The sequence below is a fragment of the Falco naumanni genome, chromosome 3, assembly GCF_017639655.2.
Source record: "Falco naumanni isolate bFalNau1 chromosome 3, bFalNau1.pat, whole genome shotgun sequence".
In the NCBI taxonomy this organism is placed as follows: domain Eukaryota; kingdom Metazoa; phylum Chordata; class Aves; order Falconiformes; family Falconidae; genus Falco; species Falco naumanni.
In genome coordinates, this window is record NC_054056.1 from 38,376,366 (window position 1) to 38,404,229 (window position 27,864).

A 27,864-nucleotide genomic window follows, 5' to 3' on the forward strand; every position below is an offset into this window, starting at 1 on the left:
GGATAAACTTTGCTTTCACTCTGGTCTGCATCAGGATTAACATGGTCAATGTCAATATTATCAGTCTGTTATAAAAACAGCATTGGAAAACACTGAATCCTGCTGAGACTATGTAACAGGGGCTTTTGCTTTTAACTATGGAGTGGCTGAAGAATGTCTTAGCAGCTAAGATATTTCTTAATGAATACATTTTCCTACAGTCAGCACTTACCACAGACCCACTGAGGTAGGTGCAACAAACATCAGAAAAGAGATGCTGCCAGCACCAATAGAGCACATTATACGACCATGATGTTGACTGGTTGCTTGCCAGAGCAAACATAGGAAAATGAGCTTAAAGGAACAAAGCAATATAGTAGTGCACACTTAGGCAAGATTTTCTTTATTTTTAAGTTAAAATAGTCAATGGTATCTAAAAGAAATGTATAGCTTTTCCTGTCTTAATATATTGGATAAATATTACTGTAGATTAATTATTTCAAAGAAAGTAATGACAAACTTACTTGGGAGTGGGCTTGGCCAGGATTATTTTGCGCAGGCTACTTTCTTCTAGGGTTTTGAAAAAATCCTAAAAATAAGAGCCACAACACACACTCCTCCTAAGACCCTGTATGTAAGAGGCGAGACAAAGAGCCTTACCTGCCTGTGCAGCTGTAATCAGAGCCGTGTTCCCTTCGTTGTCCTGCCAGTTCACATCAAGGTGAGGGCATTGTGCTAAGGCTATTACAATATCCACATAACCTTGGTAACAGGCAACGATAAGACCATTCTGTAAGCAAAATATAAAGAGAGAGTTAGGTTTACCAGACTTAGAAAAGTTCACTGAGGAAGCATACTAGCCTCCTTTTTTGTATTTCCCTCCCGCGCCCGAGACTGAAGAACTAAAAAGGTGTCAGCATAACCAGTGATTAGCTCCAGGCACAATGTTCAGATCCAAAACACTGCTTTTTATCTCTGCCCTTGGGCGAGTAACATTTGGTGTTCCTCAGAAATACCTGAGAGAGTAGGTATTATATTATGCTACTTGGAAAGTAACTGTTTATAAATGGCTTATGCTTATATGGTTATATAGTCTATATCCAAATGAGAATAAATCAGATTTTATTGTATAATACAATGAAGCTGGCAGGTAAGATGAACCGGACCTGCTGTGAATATTAATTCTCTGAAAAACGACTACTTGTTCTCTGAAGGGGAAGTGATAGGCAGGAATTGTGTTCATACTGCCTGTTGCCATCTTTAAATGCTTCAGGTTTCCCATTAGAACTAGACTTTGTTTTTATAATCATAAATAAAATAAAATTGCTTTTAGAGTTCTTGTTTAATGTGTTTTATGACAGCTGGAAGCTGTAAAAACTTCCAGGAGGAAGCCAAGCCAGGAGTTAAATCTTGTAACTCTGCTTGGTACCCAGACAGTGTGTCACTCCACAGTGGCAAACTGGCAGCTTCCCTAAAATACAGCAAAATACACTTGTCATTAATTAAGTGGAACATACTTAATCCTGGCTGCTCATTTGACCACTAGGATTAAAACCATTATCTCCAGTCTTCAGGATTACTTGGGCAATTACTGATGTTCATCTGCATGGGGCTGATGGGTGTAGAGGGGGCTGGTGCAGATTAACTAGGGCTCCCTGAGCTCCCTCTTCGCTGCCAGTGCATGACTCAGTCTTCTTGAGCTCAGCATCAGTATCTGACTTTGGAAAAGATAGGGCAGAGGCACAAATCTCATCCTCTCTGGTAACCCTGCCTGCCTAAAACGCACTCACACAGGCGTGCAAAAAGTTCATAAGCACAAAAGACTAGCAAGAAGGAGAAGCTGGTTATGAAAACTGAATGGCCTGCCCTGCCCTCATTTTTCTAAGTGGCTCTTGCCTAAACATTCTCTTTATTGCTTTTCCCCATGGACACTACTGAGACAGAGACATTTGCCAAATGACAACAACTGCAGCTTCTAATTTATTGTCATCGTAAGTAGTTAGTTAATAATTCAGTGTCCTGTTTCATTGTTGTTCTGGATTGGCCTTCTGGCTTAGGTGGCAAACAGCTTCATTAAGATACAGAGGCAATGACAGCTCTTTGGGATGCTCACAGGCTACATAGGGTATTTCTCAATTGCGTCTTTCATTAAAATTATTACTCTGGTTTCTTTTATTCTCAACTCACTCTTGTCCTCAGTATGAAGTGACACCTACCACTGCTTCATAAAGAGCATCTCCATTTCCTTGTGAAGAACTTGTAGTACTTCAAACCATTCTATTGAAATTGTACAGAGGATTCTGCTTGAAGTCATATATATATATATATATATGTACACACACATATATATACACGTATACATTCACCAAAAAGTACGTATTCTCCTGGTGGGATTATTCAGATTAATCCAAGTTTTACTACAATGTAATCATTCTTAGCTTTAAAGAACATTGTCTCAGTGTCCATTTGGTAAGGACTTGAGCATTATTTCACTTCTTTAAAATTTCATTTTCTACCTGATGTCCAGGATATAGGTCTTTACAACACCAAAACTCTGCAGATTTAAAACATCACCCAAAATTGCAGTAAAATGTCAGTTAATAATGGCGGTGGAAAACAAAGTATACAATTCTTTGGAGACCTAAAATTCTTGACAATAAGAAGGGGGATCCTATTGTTCACTGAAAAAAAATGACATTTTTTAGTAAGAGTGCTATTTTCAAAAAGCCATAAGAATAACTAAGTTAATAAGTATCTGTTACCTCTAATGGAAAAAAGTGAAAACTGTATCACTCAGTATCTGAAGGATATTTTCACAGTATATTTTCACAGGACAATTTTTTTTATTTACTAGATGCTTTTTTTAAAAAAAGTCCAATTTTTGCTCTCTTTAAAAGAAAAACAAATTGTAAAACAGTAACAAACAACAAATACCAGCTCTTTTTTGCAAGAGGCTTTTGCAATACAGTATTTAAGAACTTCTGTCCTACTTTCAGTGGGTACCTCCATCAGATAGGATCTAACGCATCTGACACACACTGGCATTCTGATTTCAGCAGACATAAGGCACAAATGATCTCAAAATCAACGAAACTCATTCACCGTTCTGAGTTTACCAACCAGAAGAATTACTTAGATATCAACATTTTCTGAAATTTATTTTCCAAAGGTGCTATCAAAGACTGCTTACTTAAGGATAAGGAAAGGCCACAGAGAACAGGAGCTTTCTGAGGCATTACATGATGAAGTAGCACGGAAAACAATTTTTGAAGTATGGTTGTACAGATCCAAAGTGGATCAGATAAGAGTGTGAGAACCTGGTCTTTGACAGAGCATGCCCAGCACTCCCCAGCTGACAAGCAAAACAAGCAATCACATGAGGACATGAAAACAAGTCGCTTCACAACCAAATGGTTCCCAGCACCATCCAGGGCTGTAAAGCTGATGCAGGTGCTGCCTGGTTACCCTCAGCAGTCATGTGCTTCATGGGGAGGTGGGTCAGACAGACAGCTTGCTGAGGGACTGCTTTCCTTTGCATAATTCTTCCAAATGCATCAGATGCTGAAATGAGGTGCTGGAGGCTACAGCTTTAGAATGAAAACTGCGAAAAAACCCTGGAGTCAACAGTTATTTCCCAAATCCTGGTTCAGTGACACCATGATGATTTGTGGTTTCAGGTTGCTCGCCCCCATTTTTTTGCTCTTTGCATCCATTTCTGGCCCTGTCTATATTCTGCTTGCTGAAAATTAGTACAAGTGGATCAGCCAGAACACACAATCAATTGCAACATGAGTATTAGTCTAGAATCTTTAACTTCATATGCCAATAAACACTATTATCCACAGCCATAATATATTAGAAAATCTTTCAACTATCTCAATTAATAAATATAACTAATACAAAATTGCTTTCAGCAAGCTGCCTTTTGAAGTAATGAGTAAAGCAGTAGCCTGTATCACAGCAGTCTTCAGGAGAATACAGCTGTGTGCTTAATGTTTTTTTAAAAGATAAAAATAAAGCAGTATAAACAAATTTTAGCTAGAAAATCCTGAACCTGAGTAATCTGGTAATCTTCAAAAAAGAGATGACATTTTATCTTATTAGTGTTCTACCAAGACATCAATTATTCTGCTCCTCATATAAAGGGTCATGGTACAGTTATGAAGTGGTCAGTGTATGTAGAAAAAAAAGTATATTTTTTAAATTGAGCCTTACTATTCTTTTGTCAGTAAGAACAATTCTTAGACATATTCACGACATGTGAAAGCTTTAGGAGACTAGATTGATAATTCTTAAATTACTAATGATTAATAATGCAATATTAAATTAATAATGATTAATAATATTGATTTATTTTGGATTGGTAATCCTGAAATGCATGTCCTCTCCCTAAGTCTTCAGCCTTTCTCCTTCAACGGCATGCTTTTCGCTTTCATCCCTTTCACATGTCCTCAACCACCGCTTATTTTAAACCCTAGTAAATACTCAAACTATTCCCGTTAATATATAATAATAATCAATTCTCTGAAGGAATAACTGTACACATGTCACAGCATGCAAGCACCGTATCCCTGTTTCGCAAGGATTGCTGTGTTCGCTAAGACCTGCTCTCTCCCGATCGGCAGCCGGAGTTGCTGCCCGTCATTCTCACAGACCAATGAAACAGAACAGGCAAAAAAATCTGCTTTGATCCTCTGTGCAGAAGAGACCTTAAACATGAGATGAGGTTCGAAACAGATCCTGTTTCACTTTTCAAATATTACATACAGACTCTGCATGTCAAAGAGAAAGCATGAGTCATCAGCTGCATTAACCTTTACTATCAATTTTTTCCACATAAGGGGGGGTTGAATTTCAGCTCACTAACAGGTTTTTTTCCAAGTAGAAGCCATAATATTTCCAACTGTTGAGGGCTCTGTCTTTCCTCTGTGGAATATTTGGCATTTAACAGAGCTTTCCCACAGTTTTTCTACACTGACATCTTTTATTTCTATCTAACTAGCATAGTTTTGAAAAATTCCCCTTTGTTTTGAAGTGACAGTGCAAAATTAACAGTACTTTATTGAGAATATATGAAAACACAGTCAGTCTAGGATAAATTACTTTTTTCCCTATAATCTAAATGAAGTATAACTAATTTTCTTAATTTCATCCCAGAGCACATAAATGAGCGTTTCAGGCATGAGACAACCTGAAGTTAATCAGATGTTGCAACATCTTCCTCAAGCAGTGTTTACAAATTGTAAGTTTGATACTGCTCCTCTGTGATCAGACTAAAAGTATTGTATTAAAATTTCTCACAAAAGCATAAACCTGAAATTGCATGTTTGAAATAGAATAAAATAGTCACGGGAAACTTTTGATTCCTTTTAAACTGATAATTCTTCATGTGCCTTTGATTCCATGTAAGACTGGAATAGTGCTGCCACTACAAAAAATAAACTCTGCTTTGCTCAGCTGTGTTGGCTAATGACACAACAATGCAACTCATTAAGTGAGATCATGGATATCTCAGGAGAAAATTTGATAAATCAGATGTTATAACAAAGTTACAGATGTAAGGCTATTTGCACACTAGATCATTACAGATAATAGAGATCACAAGAAATACTAGAGGATCAATAATGAACTCAAACTGAACAGCAAAGCAAATCACATATAGCATTCAATTATTTTAGCTTTTAAAAAAAACTCTTCAGGCAACTTATTTCTCACCAAGATGCTGAGAATTAAAACAGCTTATTATAGCTTTTCGCCTATTATCCCAGACAAAAAATGGGTCTGGCAAAAGACTACATTGACGTTACATATTGCTTTTCATAAGCATCATGGTAAACAACCGTCCTGTTTGCTTTGCATGCATCTGTAAGTATTAATGACAATTCTGCAAGGTTGGTTTAACAGCAATGATTAAAACTGCATGTAATTGAATTAAATGAGATAATGATGCATTGTAATCCATAATCATATGTAGGGAGAACTATGAAAATTATGTCCAAGTTTAAAAGATACTACAGAAAGAATATTATGAGTAAGACAAATTGGAAGAATGATAAAACATAAAGGAATACAAAGTTGTGTTTAAATTTTTCTTGTTGAGTTACTAAAATAATAATTCATATATTTAATATTATACGTTATACACAACTTACTATTATACAGAGACAGGATTCATTTTAAAAAGATGCCATCAAAGTGATTTCCAGTGAAACTTTTACATTTCTCAATTAATTGCAGTTTGTTTTTGAAACTAAGTCACTTTCAGTTGTTTGCGACTCATGATGAACCTAGAAATACTATCTTTAATATATACATAGATATGTAACACTGTTCAATAGCTTTACATTAGGCGCATTCCAAGAAGGGAGACTTGGGAGATACTATGAACATGTTATAAACAATTATATAAGCCATGCATTCAGTAATGCATGTAATTCAGTCTCAACTGTCACATCAGAGACTCCAAAGCAAAGTTGACTGAACCACAATAACTTGTCTACCACAAAATATAGAAAGGTGGGGACATGGTAAAAAAATTAATGTACATATTTAGAGGGCTAAAAAACCTGTTAAATCAACTTAGGGTATATCCTATATACCCTATATCTGTGATTTGAAACGCTAGAACTATCTATAACTATCACTCACTATAACATAATTCACATACAAAGAAAAAGAGAAAAAAAAATCAGGCTAAGCATTTCAAAATAAATCTCCCAGGATTATCTGAGGGCAATTCCAATCTCCACTAAAAAATCTGCAACTCCGTGAAACTTGGATTAACAGAGATTCTAAATATACATTCTATTAAAAAAGAGCAAAATGTAGTGCTGAACATCACTATCTGCTATATACTAGTTTATGTATTAGTATGTTATATGTCATATTATGTATTATACTGTATATTCTAATAATTGGCCCCTCACTGCAAGAGGGACACAGAGGTGCTGGAGCGTGTCCAGAGAAGGGCAACAAAGCTGGGGAAGGGTTTAAAGCACAAGACTTGTGAGGAGCGGCTGAGGGAACTGGAGCTGTTTAGTCTGGAGAAGAGGAGGCTGAGGGGGGACCTTACTGCTCTCTACAGCTCCCCGACAGGAGGCTGTGGGCAGGTGGGGGTCAGTCTCTTCTCCCAGATAATAAGTAACAGGACAAGAGTAAACAGCCTCAAATTTCACCGAGGGAGGTTTAGATTGGGTATTAGGAAAAACTTCTTCACCAAAAGGGTGGTCAAGCATTGGAACAGGCTGCCCAGGGAGGTGGTGGAATCACCATCCCTGGAGGTGTTCAAAAAGTGCATAGATGTGGTGCTCAGGGACATGGTTTAGTGATGGACTTGGCAGCCCTGGGTTAACAGTTGGTCTTGATCTCAAAGGTCTTTTCCAACCTGAATGATTCTATGTATAATGCACAAAACCTTCCAGTCTGCCTAAAGCAATTTCAGAAACTTTCATAAAAGGCTTGAGCTTACATTATAATTGGTTTAGCTGATTAGATCAACAGCAACTGAGATGAGGTAATTATTCAGGTCATCAGTCCCATGAGAAGTGGTGCTTATGTGCTATAGAAATCCATCAAGCACGTAAGCTTTAATATTATCAACACAATATAATTTAGGATGACCTTTTAGAGAAAGGGCTGCAACAGCTTAGTCACATACAAATCTATATCAGGAAAGCAACAACAAAAAAAAAGGAGCTGGGAATTTAAATGGCTTTTGTCTAACTGTTGCTTGGACAAAATCCCATGTACCTGGAGAGGAGCAAGGGGGGGAGATGCTGATTTTGCCAGGGAAAATGATCAGGTAAGTGCAAAAGAGCATTCTAGCAGGGGACGAGCAGCAGCATGCAAAACTCTCTGCCTCCTTTGCAGAGGGATTTTCTGCCTGAAGCACAACCTTGAGTCCAAAAGCAAGCTTAAATGGCACTGCCCCTTCCAGTGTCTCAATACTGAAGGCACAAAATTGCCACCTTCGCTTCACAGCATTATGAGTGCTCACAGATTCATTTCCCAGTGTGAATTGCACGCTGCTAGCTAAAAACACAGACCAGGCTGCAGACATGCAGATGATCACACACCATTTTCCCCCTCCATTTTGTGGGATATGTTCGACTTCACTTATTTTGTAAATGCCTCTTGTATCAGTCAGGTCACATGTCTTTAAGTAAAGGTATGGCTTAGTATACGTATTATCTCCGCAGAAGTCCTTAATCTATTCTAATCCAAATCTCCATGATCACCTCTAAAAATAGTCCCAGGAAAGTTCATTTTACTATGCCTGCAAAAGCTTTCATTACACAACAAGGCAAACGAGTGCCACTTGTGTAATAAATCAGACAAGAAAAAGTAATAAAATCAGTGTGACTTTCCCTATTTACTAACATGTACATTGTCTGAATTGGTTTCAGTATCACTAGTGATATAAGCTTTGTTCTTCGCTGTATCACATCCTTGCAGCCACCCTTTCCACTGCAGAAGGCGGCCAGAAGCAGAGAACACCCAGGATTACACCTAGCCGTGGAAACAGCCCTGCAAAATGATACGAGCTGAGGCACACCGTCCCGCCTGAGTTGCAGGGGGCGCGGGCTGCACTGCCAGCTGTCCTACTGTGAGTTAAGATGACACTTGGTGATATTTCTGAAAACAGCAGCAACAAGACGTAGCACAAGAAAAATCTTTTTTTGTTCTTTCCTCTCTGCACCTCAGCTTGAAACAAAGAACTGAAGACCCGAACATGTGAACAAGAGCTAGTAGCAGCTACAGCTAGCTCAGGCATATTCTAACATTAAGGCACTTGAATTAGGAAATCTAATGCGATCCCATTTAAATACATATATATGTTTTAAAATATATTTGCTCAGGATGTTAGCAGGTATACACATTCATGCTCAAGATTAATTTTGTTAAAATAATGTACTATTTTGCAGTAACAGCCGGTGAGACTACACTAGGAAAGTACTTAGTCTGAAGTTACATCAGGTAGGAGAAGGCCTTTGCTAGCAGCAGCAGACTGTTGTGCAACAAAGCAATGTACAGAATGAAAACATTTATATGGAAAGAAGGAAACTGGCATCATTTTCTCACAACTGAAACAGAAGTAACATTCGATATAGTCCAATCAGTCCAAAATTGAGCTTTGCAATGTATGTGAGATCTCTGGTCACAGCAGGAGTAAACAAGGTATAACTTTAGAAAAGGAACATGTGAGGAAACTTTAAGGAAATATTAATAAAGATAAGATAAACTTAAAATGAACTGATGGGTCACCTAGTGGAGCTTATCATCATAATGCGCATGTTAAAAGGAAGTTATGTCAGGGTTCAGTAACACTGCACTTCAGCCCAGGATTCCATTTTCAGGGAAGGGTTCTGTGTTCTGTGTTCTGTTTACAGGGTCCCTGGCTGTAAAGGACAGAAAATACTGTGAGAAGATGGTAGGGGAAATAACACAATTTTTATCAGGTTGAATTTCATATTTTCAGTTGATTTAGACTGTCGTGTTACGTACAACTACTAAATAGTGATGATCTCTGACAAATAATGCAGCCCTACTAATCCTAGCTTTCCTGTTTGCATAGCACATACTAATCAGTGTTAATACTGTCAAATGTTAGTGCTAGGTTTTGATAGTGTTGACAGTAATAACACATGACACGTGGCAGCCAAATTTATACATCCCTCTTTGCTGTGCCTGTTTCTTGATATCTGTGTTAGACGCGGGTCACTTTGCTATGGCTTAAAAGTAAGGGAATTGATGTTAATAAGAAAGAAGTGAGAGGTCTGGCTTCCGAAAACAATATAAATGACGCACTGAACTTTAAGGGGGGGATTCTGACATAAACCCTGAAGGCATTTCTACCACAAATCCCATGTCTGCACTTTAAGGTGCCCTAAACATTAGCAATCCAAACCACTAACTGCAGAGAGTGGGGGTTGGGGGGGGGGGTAATGGGACAGACTCCCACTGACATCAGGATCCTGCTCCAGCAAATGGTAAACTGCTTTTCATTTCATTTCTTTGTCTTTCACTGGCTTGATATGCAATGTTCAGCAAGGCTTCCAAAGGCTGTAAACCACCCTGTGAACAATGATAATGTATTTCCGGATCCTTAAATGAACAACACATTACTACGCCTGGCTTGGAACAGGTGTTTCCAGCTAGCGATAAATTTAAAACAGCAAAGCTTCCTCCTGTGAACATATGAGGCTGGGAGCACCTGCTGCTCTGGCCAGTTGCTGCACAAAGCTGCAGCGGGTTTGGGAACCACTGAAAGTGAGTTTATTATAAGGCTCAAACTATACCTTTTGTGGAAATAATTTTATGTACACTATTTTGGAGAATCTCTCAGTTGCCAATTACTTCAAAATCCAATGTTACAATAATAGTCTTCCTATCAATTATATCAGTGAAACATTTTGTTTAGGGTTTTGGGGTTTTGGTGGGGGTTTTTTCAGAAAGGCAAAACCCCTAAAAGCTAGCAAAAACGATAGTCAAAGACGGATCACCTAACAGCATAACCCAAACCTGATGTGACTTGTATCCAGTGCATTCTCGCACCACATCAGACGTTTAGGAACATTCAGACACCAGTTTAGATGTGAACTCCAAGTCCTGGGCCTGACAGATGCTACTGCTAACTTCTGGTCTCTAAATATATACATATATTCACACTGTTTAAGAATAGAAAGGAGAGTTTGCAGCATTTTAAAAACATATTTGGTAGCGTACTCAGAAATTACGTGAAATGCATTTTGTGCACTGGCAAAACTATCAAAAAGTAATCCCTTTGGCTTTAAGGCATACGATTCAGCTCCTCTCTGTTTGTTTAATAGATATATTTTCCTTTCTGTTACATTCTGTCAGACACAGGCTGACTGCAGCTTAGATCTGCTGCAAGAGGCTAAGCAGAATGTTTGAATGCACAGTTTTTTTCAGGAGAGCTCTCCAAAATTAATGACTCACAAAATCTTTGTAAGCAATACATTTCAATTTGGCTAAAAGATAAACGTACAGCCTTCTGATTGGTGATAATCTATCATTGTATCTAATCTGTCTTTTCTAGAAACAACATTTTAAAGGCTCCAGCACATTTTCACTGTGAAGTTCTCTGAAGAGACGGCCAGTGATGAGCTTGCAAGCACCCTCTTGTGGCAATGAGCTCCTGTAGTTATATTAGGAGAGACCTTCCCAAGAACTTCCAGTTACTTTCCTCCAACTTCTGTAAATGCATTTTTGCTTGTCTTCCTCTGAGCCTTTCGACTGTGGAAAGCACATCAGACCCCAACCTTGGAAAGAGTGAGCCCAGGAAGAGGTCTGTCCCTCAGTGGCTAAACTGCCACTGAAAAAAGGTCTCTTTCCTAGAAAGGAAATCAACATGATAAAGGACAAAAACCACCAGGGTGAAAGCTCTTCCTTGCAGAGGCCCTATGCTCACCAAAACGAGCAAATGCATACCCTCCTTGGGATGGTTTTCAGCAGGAATGGGGGACTGCCTGTATACTACACACAGTGCTGTATAGTATACACACTATATATATATATATATATATAAAAAATATACCACAATATAAATACCACACACAAACGTACCAGTCTATTTCCTCACCCTTTGATCTAAAGAAGCTGTGAGAGCAATGAAAGCCCAGTCTCCACCTTAGTCTGCCACTTGACAGTTCGGTACAGACATCAGTGGGTAAGTAACACCCACACTGTCTCTTCTTCCCCAGCCACCCCTGTGCTCTGCCTTTTGAACTTCATTGCTTCCTTCCCTGTAACACTCCTAATAATAACCCTCCCTAATGATCTTGGATCTTCTAATAATAAGCCTTATTGATCCTGGAACTGACCTGAATGGACCAGGAAACTGTGGTAAACTTTCTCCTGAGGGGAAATGCACAGCAGAAGAGTAAATGATTCTCCCATAACAGAGATGTGTTAGTAATTAGCCTGTATGTAGGCTTCACCGTACATACTTCAGTCTAGATGCGTTATCACACAGCAAGAGTCAGTGTCCTCTTTTCAACCAAGAGGATAGCATGGTAACAACAATCAGTAGTTGTTCATGAAAATGCAAGGTAAATACTGATGTTCAGGAAGAAATGTATGTTTAAATGTTATTGGTAAACAGGAAAAAGGTTCTCCAGCTGGACCAGGTGTTATTATTTTACTTCTATCAAGCAAAGATCCCACTGATGGGATCTCATTAGCTTGCTCTTCAGATTATCAACTAGTGCAAGTGACAATTGTTCTTCAGATCTCAAAGTTCTTAAAAGCCCTTATCATTACGCTTTCCACACGGAAAGAGCTTCCTTTATCTAAGATATGCATCTGATTTCACCTAGACTGGTTTTCAGCTCAGTTATGCCCCCTCCTGTTTTTTCCCCAGCTCTAACAAGGCAAAAGATTTCTTTGTGGATAAATATGAAAAAAAGTCTCCTGCTTTTCCTTAGAAAAAAACTTTAAAAAACTTTCTGAGCAATAGACGCATCTGTGGTGAATAGATGGGAGGTGTCTGTTTTTCACTCAGAGACCTAAAGTGGATTTTGGTATGTATGGATTAGTGTCAACTCTCCTGATCCTGAAGGGTTGCAATCCTGTAATCCCACAGCTCCATGCAGTGCAGCTGCTGTGGAAAATAAAGATGACCATGCTGGAGGCCAAAACCTGGATTTTTATATTATTCCTTGGATTCAGGCTTGTGAGACTTGGAGGAATGTGCTACAGTTCCTGACTTCTCATAAGAAGTCTTTCACTCTTTCCCACCCATGCGCTGCTTTTTACTCGTGCTCCACAAACTGCACTGAAAAGTAGGTCTCCACAATAAAAAAAAAAAGAGAAGAGGCATTAATAACTGTAATTTTTTAAACACAGCCTTGATAAATTCACAGTCTCTGAATTCTGGAGATTTTCAGTTCTGGGTGAAAACACTGCTTTCAAACAAAGTATGCAATTTTCAAGTAATGCATAGTGAATTAGCCATGCTAATACTAAAGAATATAAATTTTATGCCCAAATTTTTCATCTTTTATAACACTGATGACTATGATCACGTTTTAAATTACAGCAGAACATGTGGATTATGTTTCAGTAAGACTTTTCTGGGGTTTATATAAATGTGCTTTGGTCAAGGGCAAAGAGGGTTGCACTCTTGTGACTTACATCTACACGGATGGCTCCATAATGTTCACAGCTGGCCAGAGAGAAGAACTAACTCCTACTATAAAAGCCATCGAACTATAGTCCTATTTTAGGAATAAAGTAACTCATAGGCTGCATACAGCCACTGGAGAGGAAATCCAGAGTTTCCTCAGATTCCCATTAGGAATGGTTTCTTCCTGAAAGTTTAGCACCCCCCTGTGAAAAGCTCATCTGTTTTTAAAAAGGGCAGAATTATATTTTTGAAAGATCAGAGGCTAGCACTTGGCTAAATCAAGTAGCTCCTGCTACTGGCTTGCAAGTCCTAGTAAGTAGCCTCACATTAATTTAGTGCTGTATTTAGGGAATGGGTTCATCCACAATGATAGTAATCTGCAAGAGGCTCAACCTGGGGTTTTTTTTGAGAAAATATACACTGTGACATGGAATAATTTGTTCAGAAGGACCTTCTTTCCCTCTGGTAGATCATGGGATTTTGTAGATTTAACTTTAAAAATCCTTAAGGATGCGGTTCCAAAGCAGCTTTTTTTTAAAAAAAAAGCGTGCATTCCCATTTCAAATTTCTCTTTTATTATCTCAGTTGGCTAAATAAGGATTCATCATCCACTTCAGCTGTAACAGGTATCAGTGCATGAGCAGCCAGTTCAGCAAAGGTGAAAAGAATATCCAAGTGATAGACAGTAGCATCACCATCTTATCTGTCTCAAGTCAACTACAGTACTGCAACTTGAGTTTAATAAGCAAATGCAGCACACAATTGTACAGCGTATCATTGCCTGGTGGCAAGAGCTGGGTAAGGCTCTATCTGCCATTAGTACAGTCTTTCCTCTTCTACGGAGCCTGTGACCACTCTGTTTATCTCAGCTGAGTATCTAGTTCCACCCAATAAAGGCAGGAAGGCACCTTCTGCCTCTGTGTTTGGATCTAAGAATCTCATCTTCTAACAAATAAACCCCACTCATCTAAATAACAAAGAAACATAGGGAGGGATTGAACATTACTGTACTGTTGAATTTGAAGCAAACATGATAGAATTCAATATCTGAAAAAAAAAAAAAAAGAGGGAGGAACAATTTCACATTTATATTCAAATGTCTAGAATTAATAGACATAACCTGCCTTTGTAAAAAACTAATAACACATTAATACAACATAACCACTTTTATAGAACAGTTTCAGTCAAACAATCCAGAAACTGTTGTTCTCTACTTTATAAAATTGGAGAATATTTGAGCAAAGTGCAAAACAGCTTCTCCTGAGTGAGGACTCCAGGAATTCATGTAAGGAATTTACTTTTCAGTTTAAGGACCTACACCTGTGACAGAAATAGCCGACATTTAAAACACAGTTTAACAAAAGAACACCTTTTGCTGAAAAAAGCATGGTACAAAAAAACCAGTGTGTATCAAATCCATCTGATGGAGGCTTTTCAGAGCTGTTTGCGGTTCACTTGACACATCTCTGTGCCCCACAGCAGCTGAATTACAAGAGTCTTTGGGCACGCCAAGACATTGCTTGACTGCAGGATGGCATTTTTGTTGACAGAGGCTCACTAATGAGAGCAGTATCTGAAAACCTAAGGGACCTTTGAATGATGACTATATCCTATCGCATTCAGTGCTGGCCAAACATCATAGCAATTATTCGACTGGCACTTTCATGCAACCAACCCACGGAGCTGAGCTGAGGCACACCAGCAGCACAACCTGTTGGCAAAGCTTGCCCGCCTGTTGCCCTGAGGATGGACACAGGACTCGGGAACACCAAATCCTGTCCTTCTTTACCACCACATCACACAGATGCTGTTCCTTCAGTCGTAATCTCTAGAAGCAAAGGCACTGAGGTCCATACTTCTTTTCTTGTTTTCTACTAATCCCTCTAATGTGTATTATATCACTCAGTGCTGAATGTCTCGCTTCCTAGGACTGAGTCTTCCACCTCATTCTTTTGCCAAGAAATGTACAACTAATACTTTCAGTTCTGAAAAGGTAAGAAGTGATATTCTAACAATGTAGACTTCAATACCTCCGAGCCCTTTATTTCACAGAGAACTTTCCACTTGCTACAGAAGCCCACCAGAGTGTGCCCAACTCTACCAAACAACAGCGAAAAAAACCCTTCAGGACCCTCCACCCAGGAGGGGCGTACAGGTCAGATGAAATTGCATCAGCTACACAAAGGCAATGAATGACTCATAAAGGAGCAGTAAACTGAAGGAGATGTGTATCTTAATGATTTCAAAGATGACTCTTTTTCAGATTATGATCCTTTCTATTTTTGAGTTAGGGGTCTATCCCCCCGCTCCACCCCCCAAACAAAAAAAAAGTTTTGCTAACTTATCCTGCTGGATACAAGCTGGATATTAGAAAGCACACGGAGGAAATATCAAGGTCTTGCCTCTATTGGAAGACTGACTAACTACTTATAATTTCCTTTTCTTTTTTAAGTTCATGTACAAGGAAAATAGCTTTTACAACCAGACTTGAGAATTACTGCTTTAATAGCATTTTACTTTCTGTATGTCTTCCTTCCTTCATTTGAAATTGTTTGTGGCATGAAGAACCTCATCAGCATGTGCCTTTCTGCACCAGGTATCTCTGGCCTAAATATTTGCTTAAAGACAAAAACTCAAGCAAGCTAGGAGAGATTCAAAATCTTTTCAGAGACTATCTAATCAATTTTCTAAGGAATTTCTGTTTACCCTATTGCTTCTACTAAAATTTTCATCACTTTTTCGAAACACCTTCATCTGGAGATAGACTGTGAAGGTGTCAGTTTCCACTGGCTTTTATTTTAATTCAATAGGAATTAAGGTGACTTAGGTCTGTGCAGAAAAGCTGCAGGGTAGTAAAACCAGGAAGGTTTGCTAAGATCTTCCTTCACTCACACCAATGAGAAAGGCACAATTTTACGGAAGTTAAATGAAATGGAAACCGAAAAAAATGAACAAGTATGGTCACCTTCCACTTAAACAGTTCATCAGGCAAAGCATCTTTCTCCTGATCTCAGAAGATACCAGGTTTTTGGGTTTTTTTCTTTTCCTTTCTTTGCCATGAGGAGTTGAATCTAATGTATTTAGAAGGTCTACAATTACTAACTGAATGTTGCTGTTACTTATCCCAGATTTTCTAAGAACTCTGTATCTCGATTAGATAAAAACTTCAGAGAGTAGCAGTGGAAGAATGGTCAAACCTATGCTTTTCTCTCTGTTTTCAGACACCTAGAAGCAGTAATAGTTTTTTCCCCTGACACAGATAATTTTCAAATGCTTTGCTAAGTATTTGGAATTGGTTTACTATCTCTGACACAAAATGAGAGAATACTACTTGGTAATACACCAACATTTTTAAGAGCAGAAGGTCTGGTCACTGTATCTCAACCTGAAAATTACGGGCAGGATGTTTCGTGTTACCTTCAGAGTCCACTTCCTTCAATCCACCTCTGGAAAGAAACAAACAATAAGAAATATCCAAAATGAAGGCTTGTTGCCATTAAATGATACTCACATTAGTATCAAAACCCTACAGCCAAAAACCATCTTCCTCCCCTAAACATTTGTAAATCTCATATTGGAAATTTGTCCAGTAGAATTGTTGCAAATTGCATGACCATGCCAACTGATACTGCTTTGTAGCAATAATCTTAGAAGTTCAGCCAATACAGGTAGACTTCAAAATCATGTATTTTGGAATGCTATTACTGATTGCAGTAGCACCAATAATGAGGTAAAGTCTTTCCAGATACATTCCCTGAAGACCTTAGAATCTGAAAGGAAACAACAGGAGATGGCTGTGGGAAGGAAGAGAAGCAAGTTTGTGAAAATAATGGTGACAATATTTAAATGTTTTTGTTAGGTTTTGTATCATATGAACAATCCTCGGTTGCCCTTTCCCCTGTGACTGATAAGCTGCCAAATTGTATAGACTTTGCTCTAATTCTTATTTCCTTTAAGACACACACTAATAATTTAGTGATAAATCAGAACTGATGCAATCACTGTACTAGAAATAGAAATTACATGCGGAAGTGGAAAATCTGGTATTTTTAGACAAGTATTCAAAGTCTGAATTGGGTACCTAAGCACTATTTTAAAAACCTCCTCTCCAGAGGAACGTGTTTGTGGATAGCAAGGAGTAAACAGAAAAGAAGGGCCAATATACACATTAAACTCACCGACTGCAATTGCAATTACTATTTTGCTTTACAGAAACACTAGTACTGATTTATTTTTTTAATTCTCAAAACAATGAATTTATCCTCAGCATTTTTAAATTCTCAAAACATGAATTTAATTCCATGGGTATGTCTGACCTACATTTTTAAACTCTGCAGATTGGCAGATGAATGACAGTAGGCTAGCTTACAAAGGGTATCAACTGCAGAATTGTGAACTAGACTTTTCTGCACACCCAACTTGCCCAAATAATAATGGCAGTATAGAGAGCTAGATGCTGAAGTCTTTGAGCACAATGTCTGGTTTTCCCTGTAAGCAGTCCAGTGTGAAGCCAGCAGCCCTCGTTTCACTCTGCTGAGAAGATGTGCTTCAATAAAATGTGCATAAAAGCTAGGCAAAGTGAACTTTTCACATAACTATTTAATATCCATGAATGCAGCCTTAGGAGCAGGTGTAGCGCGTTACTCCCTGCTCCCGCAGACACCACAGACGGGACCTGAGCTGGGAGAGGGGGGGTGAGCAAGGTGCCCGGGTACCATGCTCCCGCTCCTGAACGGCCACAGCCTGCGGTGAAGTCACTCTTCCCCGGCACTCACACCGAAGGAGAACTTCCTCTCTGCAATGTTTATCACATGGATCACATGCATCTATGCCATTTGGTTGGTGATAAGAATCCTTTCTGCCACACAGTTACTGTCTATATCTAACGGGGTCACTGATTCGTAGATGTACCACAGGAGGGTAGAAGTTCCTACTGATCTAGCATCAGGTACTAAGTCTCCAAAGAAAGAGCACAGTATTTTTTGCTGACACCTGACAGCTAGAGGATTTCATAGTTTTAACGACAGCAGAGAGTGCTAAACCTGAGACAGAAGCACTGGGGAACAGAATCACCTTATTAGAAACCTTCAGGTTTTTTGTTTGTTTTTTTTTTTTCTTATTTAAACTCAGATTTTTAAAGGATGATCAGTTTGCAGTAGGTACGTTTGTGATCTGGGAAATGCACAGTAACGATCCCATAGCTGTACACCAAAATACCTCAGCTTTACCCACACCCATCTGTGAATGGAGCCTCTGCTCATAAATCAGCTGCGCTGACTGTAATGAGCATAAACTAGGTCAAGCTAAAAATACCCACAGAAAGAAAAAAATTACAATATTAAGTGAAAGACATTTCACAATCTTGCGCCTTGAAGTAAACAATTTTGGTGATAAATTTTAAGAGGAAGGCTGACATTTATTCACCCTGTCTCTTTTTTTTTCTTTCTTTTTGTTCCAGGACACCAATATTGCTTACTGCTTCTAAAATGTCTCATTTGAGTATTAAATATTTTAATGTTTGATTCACATTATATCACTAACAGGATGATTGGGAGGTAAAGTATGGTGGGAAAGGACTGCAATATCTGATTATATATTTAAAATTCAAAAGCAACTTTTTCAAAGTCTTCAGGCAGCTATATTTATTGCAACAAGTGCAATTTGGTGAGCTGTCACCTGTCACATTTAATTACATTGCTTTTGCAAGGAATTTTCCTCATATATGCAATGGATCCAATACATTTCATGGGAACTTGTACGGAAATAAGCATTGTAAATGCACCAAGACATCTGACTTGAGTAAACTGCACACATGATATTTTAAATCAAGTAAGGTACTAACAAGATTATCGTGTACCTGGTACTCAGTTCAGGTTCCTATTCCACAGACAGTTCTGCTTATCAGTATCTTCATGCATGGGCATCCCTTTTGCACCCTCACAAGAGGAAGAATGTTCCAGGCTGGGAAGTGCCCATGGACCATACAGCAGCAGAGCAGTAAAACAAAGCACAACCAACAGCAGCTTCCTGTCCATACACGATAAATAGGTGGGAAGGAAGGTTCAGTACCACCCTACATAAATGATGGCAGGATGCAGCATGCCGTGGACTCTGTCCCCTTGGCTGGTGCCGCTTGCAGCCTGTGGGACAGCCTCTGCCCACGGGATGGCACTGATTTCCTGCCCCTGGGGTACGAGGAAGATGCTTTCAGTCCATTCCCAGGGACCTTGAAATTGTTTTCTTTCCCTGTCACCCATGAAATGACCAACGGTTTCACTCCCCCTCAAACCACAGGCCGGGTTGCCCTCAGGAATGACGTGGGTTGTATTCCACACTGGTGTTTCCGCACGGGGAGCTCTGCTGAAGCAGTGCCACAAAGCAATATCTCTGACACGGCTACGCTGCCCAGTCTCCCGTGCAGACAGGACTCACCTAACACAGAGGTGATGAAATGCTTGAGCACAGCAGGGAAAATAACCTGTTGCTTCCCTGTTGTAGGTTTCCTCCAGCTGCCGTTGGTCCGTGCATCTAGGCATTTACTGTGCGATACAGCTTGTCTCATCGTAACCAGAAAACTCTTCTATCATTTGGTATTTCTTATGAGCTCAGAAGGGCGCTGGGAGTCTAAACACTAAGGTTTCGTTAATATGTGTCGTATTTCATTTTCCAAAACCAGCCAATACTTATTATTCTACACTCTCTAATAAGCTATTGCTGTTTCATGCTCTTCACAGAAAATCTTTCCCTGTAGAAAGTATTTTAAATTAACTCCTTTGTGGACCTGAGCTTTGACTCTGCTTTCTCTTGAAACCATTATCAAACTCATGTGATACTTCCAGACACACAGAAGTACCCTACTGCCTTCCAAAGAAAGTCTTCCCTTTCCTTTCATCGACACTTACGGACACTTTTATGGATGCCTGGCTACCCTTCCTGTGCTTCCCAATCACATGGTAAACAGGTGTGCCAAGCCTTGTTCTGGTGAGCTACAAACAGCAAGATACCTAGGTTTTGTAAAAAAAAACCAAACCAAACAAAACAAAACAAAAACCCAAAACAAAAAAAAAACAGATACCCCCTGAAAGTCTGCTCCTATGTCTGCTCCTACGAATGGACTGAATATGTTCAGTTATCTGCCAATTTTCCGCTTCAGAAAACTAATAACAATGGCTTACGTGTAAGTCCCCCCATCTAGTAGGAACAGAAACAAAACTTCAGAACCCCCCGAGAGCCAGGTTCTGTGCTGTGGTGGCTGCTGGCAGCAAGCCTCGTCCCTCGGCAGCAGCGGCTGCTCTGCCTGCACACAGGCTGTCCCAAAGACGCAGCCTCACATATCAAGGGGCAAAGGGGCAAAAGACCAAAAAAACCCACCCCTGCATACATGAGAGGATATTACAGGATCAGGCTCAAAACATTACACACCCAAAACTTGTGAAGCAACAAAAGCCCGACTGTGAGTCATTCCCCTTTTGCATCAGCTTGCTTTCAAATTGCTCCTTGTGGAATTTAATAGACATAATAGAAAACAATAGAACGGAAAAATGGGAACTATTTCCACATTGTGGGTTTTTCCCACAGTGGATACAATCTGAATTGCTAATTCACTGCCAGAGTTGCAACCACAGGCTCTGTGACAACCACCCTGTTCCTATACTTAACAATTTCTTATTGTGACACACTGGGTATGCTACAGGATTATATTTAGCCCATGCTGGAGCGTTTCTGGTTTTGTTTTTAAAGAAAGAACCCTTAGAAACAGGTAAATTCAAACCTATGTGGCATAACATTTTAAATAATTTAAAAGGGTAACCTTCTAAGAGAAACTTTATTTATGAAAACATTGAAGGTGACCTGTCTCCAATAAAGCCTGTGGGAGTTCTTCATTGCTTTCACATCCTCCAGAGATTTTCTTTCCTATTTAAAAAATCTACCAGCAATTTTTAGTAAGTGGCCTTTGTGCAACTCTACCTCAGTTACCAAAGTGAAACCTAATTCCATAGTGCAATGACAGACAATATAGGAAGAATATGCAGAAAAATTGTTACCAGGCAATATACTGTTTATATGAATTGCTCAATAACTACCCAGAACAGTATAACTTGTATAATCAAAGTATAAGAACTGGAAGAGGTACCAAAATTAATGACAAAAACACCCATTTGGGAAAAACTGGAGCATCATATTATCTATGTTATCCTACTTGAAAGCTATCTTGTCATATCTGAAATAGGTATACAGCATGAGCAAATAGGTACTATACCAATTTTCGTATCAGCATAGTTAATGATTTCCAAAACTGCAAGACAATGAATCATGCTAGTTTGGGCACTTTGGATTGAAAAGCCTAAAAAAAATGACGAATTTAGAAAACCACTTGGGATTCAGGAAAACCCAGGCCAAGTGCTAGTGGTGCGGACATCATTGGTCCACTTCAGAGAGGCTGACTCTGAGTAGGGTGGACACAAGCTGAGCTGCACACGTGCTCTCTCACCAGAGACGGTTTCCTCCAGCAATGCATGCACAGCCCACACTCATCTAGTGGGATTCTCTACAAGTAAAAGGCTGCTGATACTTTCTAAATCAATCTTTATTTCAAAATTAACAGTGAATTTTAGTTGATGATCACATATCATTTTTCTTTAGAGGAAGAAAAAAGTGCTTGAATGAAAAGTAATTTAAAACAAACCTGATGCACATTAAGCTTATGTGGCATCAAGCAACCAACACCTGTGAAGTCATACAAGAGTCACTACTCATCTCACTATCATTCTCCTCTGTGAAGACTAACTAATACCAACACATAAAAGCATTACAATAAATCATCTAATTTTTTTTGGTCTCTGTTACACAATAATCATTACCAAAATGTATAACAGGGCTTTGGGGTTTTTTATCTTTCAGTCTACCTCTTCTTGAGCAGTAGAACAAATTTTGAATGTAACATTACCTGCTGAAATGTCTGGATAGATCAAAACAGATATTTTGATTACTTGTACTCCAGGTTCAACACTTGTTAGTATTTATTTTCATAGTTTACACTATTCCCAAGCACACAGACAAGACTGTGTGACTAAAATGAATACGATGACAAGTGATTCCTCTGCCACATGCAAAAGTGAACATTAATACATATTTCAAACCCCTTTTTGAAATGCCCCACGAAAGTCAGTGGCAAGCCAGACTGAGTGAAAAACAAGCAAGTCTCACCTCTGAAAAGGGACTACCTGATGAGGGACCTTTCCATCTGGCAGCGCTGACTGTGGTCCTGCATGAGCCACAGCCCACATCACCACTTCCAGAACGAGCAGGACCAAAGGACGTGAAGGGAACCCAGAGTTAAGCTCTTGATGATGCTGAAAGATGCAACACTGGGGACCTGCTGTCCCTTGCAGCTGGCACCTGAATCCACTGCTGTCGTCATGGTTCCTAGCAGATAGTTCTGAACCCAGTCCCTGGGATGGGCACATTTTTATTTTTTTTTCTCAGGGACTCTGCCTCGAGACCTACAGCCTTGATAGATGAGGTACAGACGATGCCTTTCTGGTACTTATCCTGGAGCTGAAGAATTTGGGGGCTTTGGGGCCCACCTCCTTCCCCAGGGTACGTGAAGCCTGGTAGCTCATCCAGGCTACTGGAACTCAACAGGGCCCCGTTTTTCAGGGCAACCAGATGCTTCTTAGTGGTGCTATCAGTTTCAACTTCAATTTTCTTCCTGAGAAACATTATTGTCATGCACTTTGTTTCAGGTCAGGCATGAGGCCTGAAAAGTGATTTCTACACAGACTAGTATCCTAATTCAAGGAGCACTTCTTAGCCAAAGGTTTGAAACACCCCTCAGGCCAAGCACTGGTGCTAGCTTAGACTCACGGAGAAGTGTACTGGGAACTAATTTTTTTTTCTGTATGTTAGAAATCTTAGACCTTGAGGAAGGGAAGGTAGAAGAAAACAGTGCCCAGAGATATTAATCATTTCCACTAGCATGTGTGTTGGTATGTCAGGTATCAGCAGAGTTATTGGGATCAAAACAATGCAGGCGTTCTCCATACAGTCACACATTCTTTACATATGTTGATGCAAACTGAAACTGATTGAATGGCTCAAAAACGAATGCCTGAATATCACCACAAAACACCACAGAGCTACAGCTTATTTTCGTTTTGCTCTTATCATATATTTTTTTAAAAAAGACAACATCTGCTAATGAATACAGATAAAGCATGGAAAACCTAAAGCAGCAAGAACAGCAACTGAAGGCTTTGGGGATTGTGAACATCTGCGCAGTGGTGTCGTACTAATGGAAGATGCCCCTTACTTCTTAACTTCTGGTTCTGAATTTGCAACAGCTATGCTGCCCACATCCCTGACATGAAGTCTCTAAAATCACCCCTTTTAAACTTATTCACAGCCAAAATAGTTTCTGAGCTCCAAGTTTTGCAAGTGGTTTTTGCTTAGGGATGAACTGTAAATACAACTGAAACCCAAGTGCCGAAGTCCCTGCCTTCTTCCCCTCTGGGAAGAAGTACTGAACACTTCTGACAGGTTTCAGGCCATGCAAACTCTGTCACAGATGTGATTATATTCTGGAAAGAAGTAGCACACTCGGCCCTGCCTCTGAAGACTCTCTGTCCAAAGCTAGGACAGTTGGAGCACTCCTCTGTAACCACCAAGCCACACGGAAGCAAGCTGAAAACAACCCACTTCTCTAAGGCCACCCTGAAGCCACCCAGCAACGTCAACCAGTGGTTACTCCAGCAGCCCCTTACAGTAAGGAGAATTCCCAGATCTTTTTGGAAAGGTCAAGTTTTAAGGCACCTTTGATGCTACCAATGCTCTGTGCAAGACACCATTTTATGGAGCTGAAAAGCCAGAACTGCAACACTTACATTTAGAGCAACAGTAGGGAGGCAAAGCAGAATCAGGAATAAAGTATTAAAAATAGTTCATTTCCTGCTATAAGAAGCTACAAGACTGCTGGGATAGACAGAATAAAAGGAAAAGTAAGTTGGATGTCACAGGATGCTTCTAGATTTTTCTTATCCTCTATCAGGCAGCAGCTAAAAACCTAAGTCTTCTGCATGGGAGTCTTCAGCTCCACCATAAGTGAGGTGGAGAGCAACGTCACTGCCTTTTTCCACCTCCTTTGATGCAGGATTTAAACCTGACTTTATTAAAGATAATTGCCCTTCTTTTTTTAAAGCTCCTTTCTCCCTCTTACGTTCTTTTAGACCTACTCTTTTTTGCAGCTTCAGCATCAAAAGGAACTCTTGTTGGAAGTTGCCTATTTACAATACTTATGATTACTTCCAAATAACTCTTCTAAAATAACAAGCTTCAAGAAAATCAATTTTATATAAATCTTGAACTTTGGAGAGCATTTTATGCCTCAATAAAATTTCAGGGAAAGGATCTTAGGAAGCTTTAAGGGAGAAAATTAGTGCCAATATTCCTTCTAAAGTAATTCCTCCACAAGAATATACATTTTCATTTCCTAATGGGATGAAGGAATTAGCAGTGTCACATTGTGGACTGTAAAATAAACCTCAGAGATTCTCCTGGAAAAATGCAGTAAGGCATCCTGAGGTCACATTTCTTAACTGTGTTACAGACATGTTCTATTAAAGACACCATTATAGATCTGTCATAATTATTGATGACAGATGTCCAGACAACCAGTCTTGTTAGACTATCATTAGATTTTAAATGCAGCTATATTTTATTACATCTGGAGTCAACCTGCCCTCATCTGGGTAACCAGGATTATTCCTGCATCTCTGAGGAGCTCTGCAACTGCACATACTTGATTTAAGACACTAAAGTGAAACACTGCTTAAGTTAGAACAAAAGATTGCTTTGACCTTTACTTCTGGGCTACCATCAGGCTAAACACATCCCTCCGGTTCCATACACTTTGCATTAAGCAATTTGTCAAAATTCGTCAAGGAAACTACTCTTCATCTGGTTTCTCTAAAAGCTGCATCACTTGAAACTAGATTTAACTTGTATTTAACCTTTCTCATGTTGATGAGAAATCTGTGTCTTCAAATCTGTATCTAACAATTTCAGTAAGAGTTGTATCTGTTAGCCAATGCTGCTTTTGACACTAAGTACAAATTCTGTCTCACTCGCCGTCAGCTGTATGGAGGATGCAGCAGGTCTGGTCACGCATTTCCAGTGGTCTGTTGCACACCTGTATTGCTATTCTTTGTGCCTAAGCACCCTTATGCTCCTTATTAATTGTTCTTTATTCCATATGAAGCATGTTCCGTGCATATACTTCTTCAGTTAAGTTATTTTAAAAGATATATTCTTGTGCCAGATTTACAAAGGCATTTATCACCTAACACTTCAGATGAATGCAGACAAGGGCAGGCAGGCAGCTAACCTGCCCACGCTCTGCTGACAACGCCTCCAAGTGCCCATCTGCATCAATCTGGTCCACGCTCTGCTTAGCTCACTGAATTCCCTCTTAGCCAACTGACTTCGTATTTTCCATGCTCTATCTGCTCCTCTCTGCTGGCTTCCCTTGAGTCGTAATTGCAGTATTTGAAGGGTTCCCGGTTTGTTTTGAGCAGCTTCTGTATTTTGACATCTACTATTCCTCGCCTTGCCTTGCTCGTTCACTTCCTTTTTAAACGCATACATATTTCCAGGGACTTTTTTTTAGTGCATTTGGCTGTTTCTGTACTTTTTCGAAAGATTTAAATTAGATTACTTTTGCCATTAGGGTCTTCTAAAAACTATTTCCACCCTAAAAAATCCTCTTTCGTGCTTTAGTGTCAGGATGTTGAGTTTCAATACAATCTTTCTCATGAGAATACCTTGTATGAGAGAATATGAGCGAACTGAAACTGCCTATGAAAACACAAAAAATGTTCTCAGCACTGTAGCAGATGACATTTTTCAAATTCTTTTTCTGACATGGGATGACTTACGCTATGTGCCGTGACAACTGAAAAGCAATATGTGACAGGGAGATCTTTATCCCTCGCCACAAAATGCTGCGCTCCTCATTTTTTATTTTTACAAGTTATCCTTGTGAAGATAACAAAAATAATAAAAACAGGTTAATGGAGTGTCACACAGGCTCTGGCACTTTTTGTGATACATGACTTTTTAGAAAAGCATTATCCAGCACAATGCTCCCTCACTCGGGAAGTGGGATTCTGAACCACTGGCTCCCTGTCCTTCTCAGCTAGTCACAATTTTAGGAGCACAGCCCTTTGGCAAAGACAAATTCAGGTGTCAGCTCCATGGAGGATTCACTGTGCATCTCTCTGCGAAAAACTCTGAAGGGTAATGCTTCCTAAACTAGCTGCCTTGCCTGAAGCAGCCTCGCTGTGGTGGTACGGTGCCGGTGGGCTACTTTGCCTTGATGAGAAGCGCTGCCGCACAGGGCAGGGAGACCGGTGTGACATGTCTGATGCCTCAGACATTGTCATGGGTCCAACAAGGAGACTGGGTGAGCGATGCCATTCTGAGACGTGCTGTTACAGCCAGCCACACACAAACCCCAGCTGCACTCAGAGAAGCATCTCCACCTGATTCAGGGGGTCACTTCGTGATGCTCTCCAACACATGTTGTCCACTTCAGGAGGTATGAGTTGTGCCCAAATGATAAGTAGCATGTGACCAGTCTCTGCAAACTCTCTCAAAAGTCAGCAGCGGGAGGCTTTTTGGCAGAGGAGGAAGGGACAGCAATTAGAGCACGAGCATTACATGGACACCTGACTCATCCTCTGGAGAAACCCACTCCTCTCTGCTGAGGGGAGGAGAGCAGAGAAACCACCTTCCTTGTTTATGTACGACACCATGTGAACCTCCTGCTGGGAGCTTCTCTCCTGCTCCTACTTCTCTGGGCTTACTTCCCTGGTTGGCACAACCCTATGTTCTCACAAGCTTTTTAAGTAGATTTCTATCCAGAACATCACTACCTTCTTTGTGTTTATTCAGTAACAGCAACTTCCAGGCCAACATTGCCCTCCAGGTCTGTATTGCCTACAACAATAAACTGTTTAACAGCAAATTGGTTCTTAGTTATCTATGGGACCGGGTGAAAGACTCATTGAACAATGACATAAAAAATGAAAAGCTGAAAAAGACAACAAAATATTATCGCACATATATCAACTCTAAAACACGGAGTTACAGGATACCTACTAATATAGACTATACCACAGGGATGGTTTACACAAAACCTTTCTGAAGATGAGCTGCAGTGATTATTTCAATCTGGAAAGAGAACGTTCTTTGCCTTCTTCCTCTCTCCACCACCACCACCCCCAGCACACCCACCCCACCCCCATTCCTTATTGCTTTCTCTATTGTCATGGCAAATTTCTAAATTTGCTTGCATTCTGCAGCTAGGTAACACCAGATTTTGGAACTCTGTCTTTCTGAGTATATATAAACCTGGTCACCAGGCAAAATTTAATATTAAGTGAAGTTAAACTTATGAGATGCAAATCTCTGACATTCTGGAAATGTGCCTAGTAAGGAGGCAAAACCATTCCTCACATCACATGGTGAAAAGCAGCATCATTATCCAGATGACACTCTGGCCTCTGTCAGGTCAGGAGATTTCACGGGAGCCATGATACTATTTTTTCAGATCTCTGTTTGCAAATCCGTCTTTGCTGCCACCATAAGGCAGGTAAATACATTAACATTAATGAATGAGAGGCTGCCCTGCATGATCTACAATTAATATATTATATGCTGTCATCGTTCTCTTCCAAATA

General features: G+C 39.8%; 1 protein-coding gene across 1 annotated transcript in view; it reads right to left on the reverse strand.

The window, feature by feature from the left end:
* ANKRD33B (ankyrin repeat domain 33B) overlaps window positions 1–27,864 on the reverse strand; it is a 47,675-nt gene that overhangs the window by 15,356 nt on the left and 4,455 nt on the right. The window contains exon 2 of the mRNA XM_040588424.1: window positions 640–769. Coding sequence (XP_040444358.1) covers window positions 640–769 — 130 coding nt within the window. The remainder of the gene's footprint in view (window positions 1–639; window positions 770–27,864) is intronic.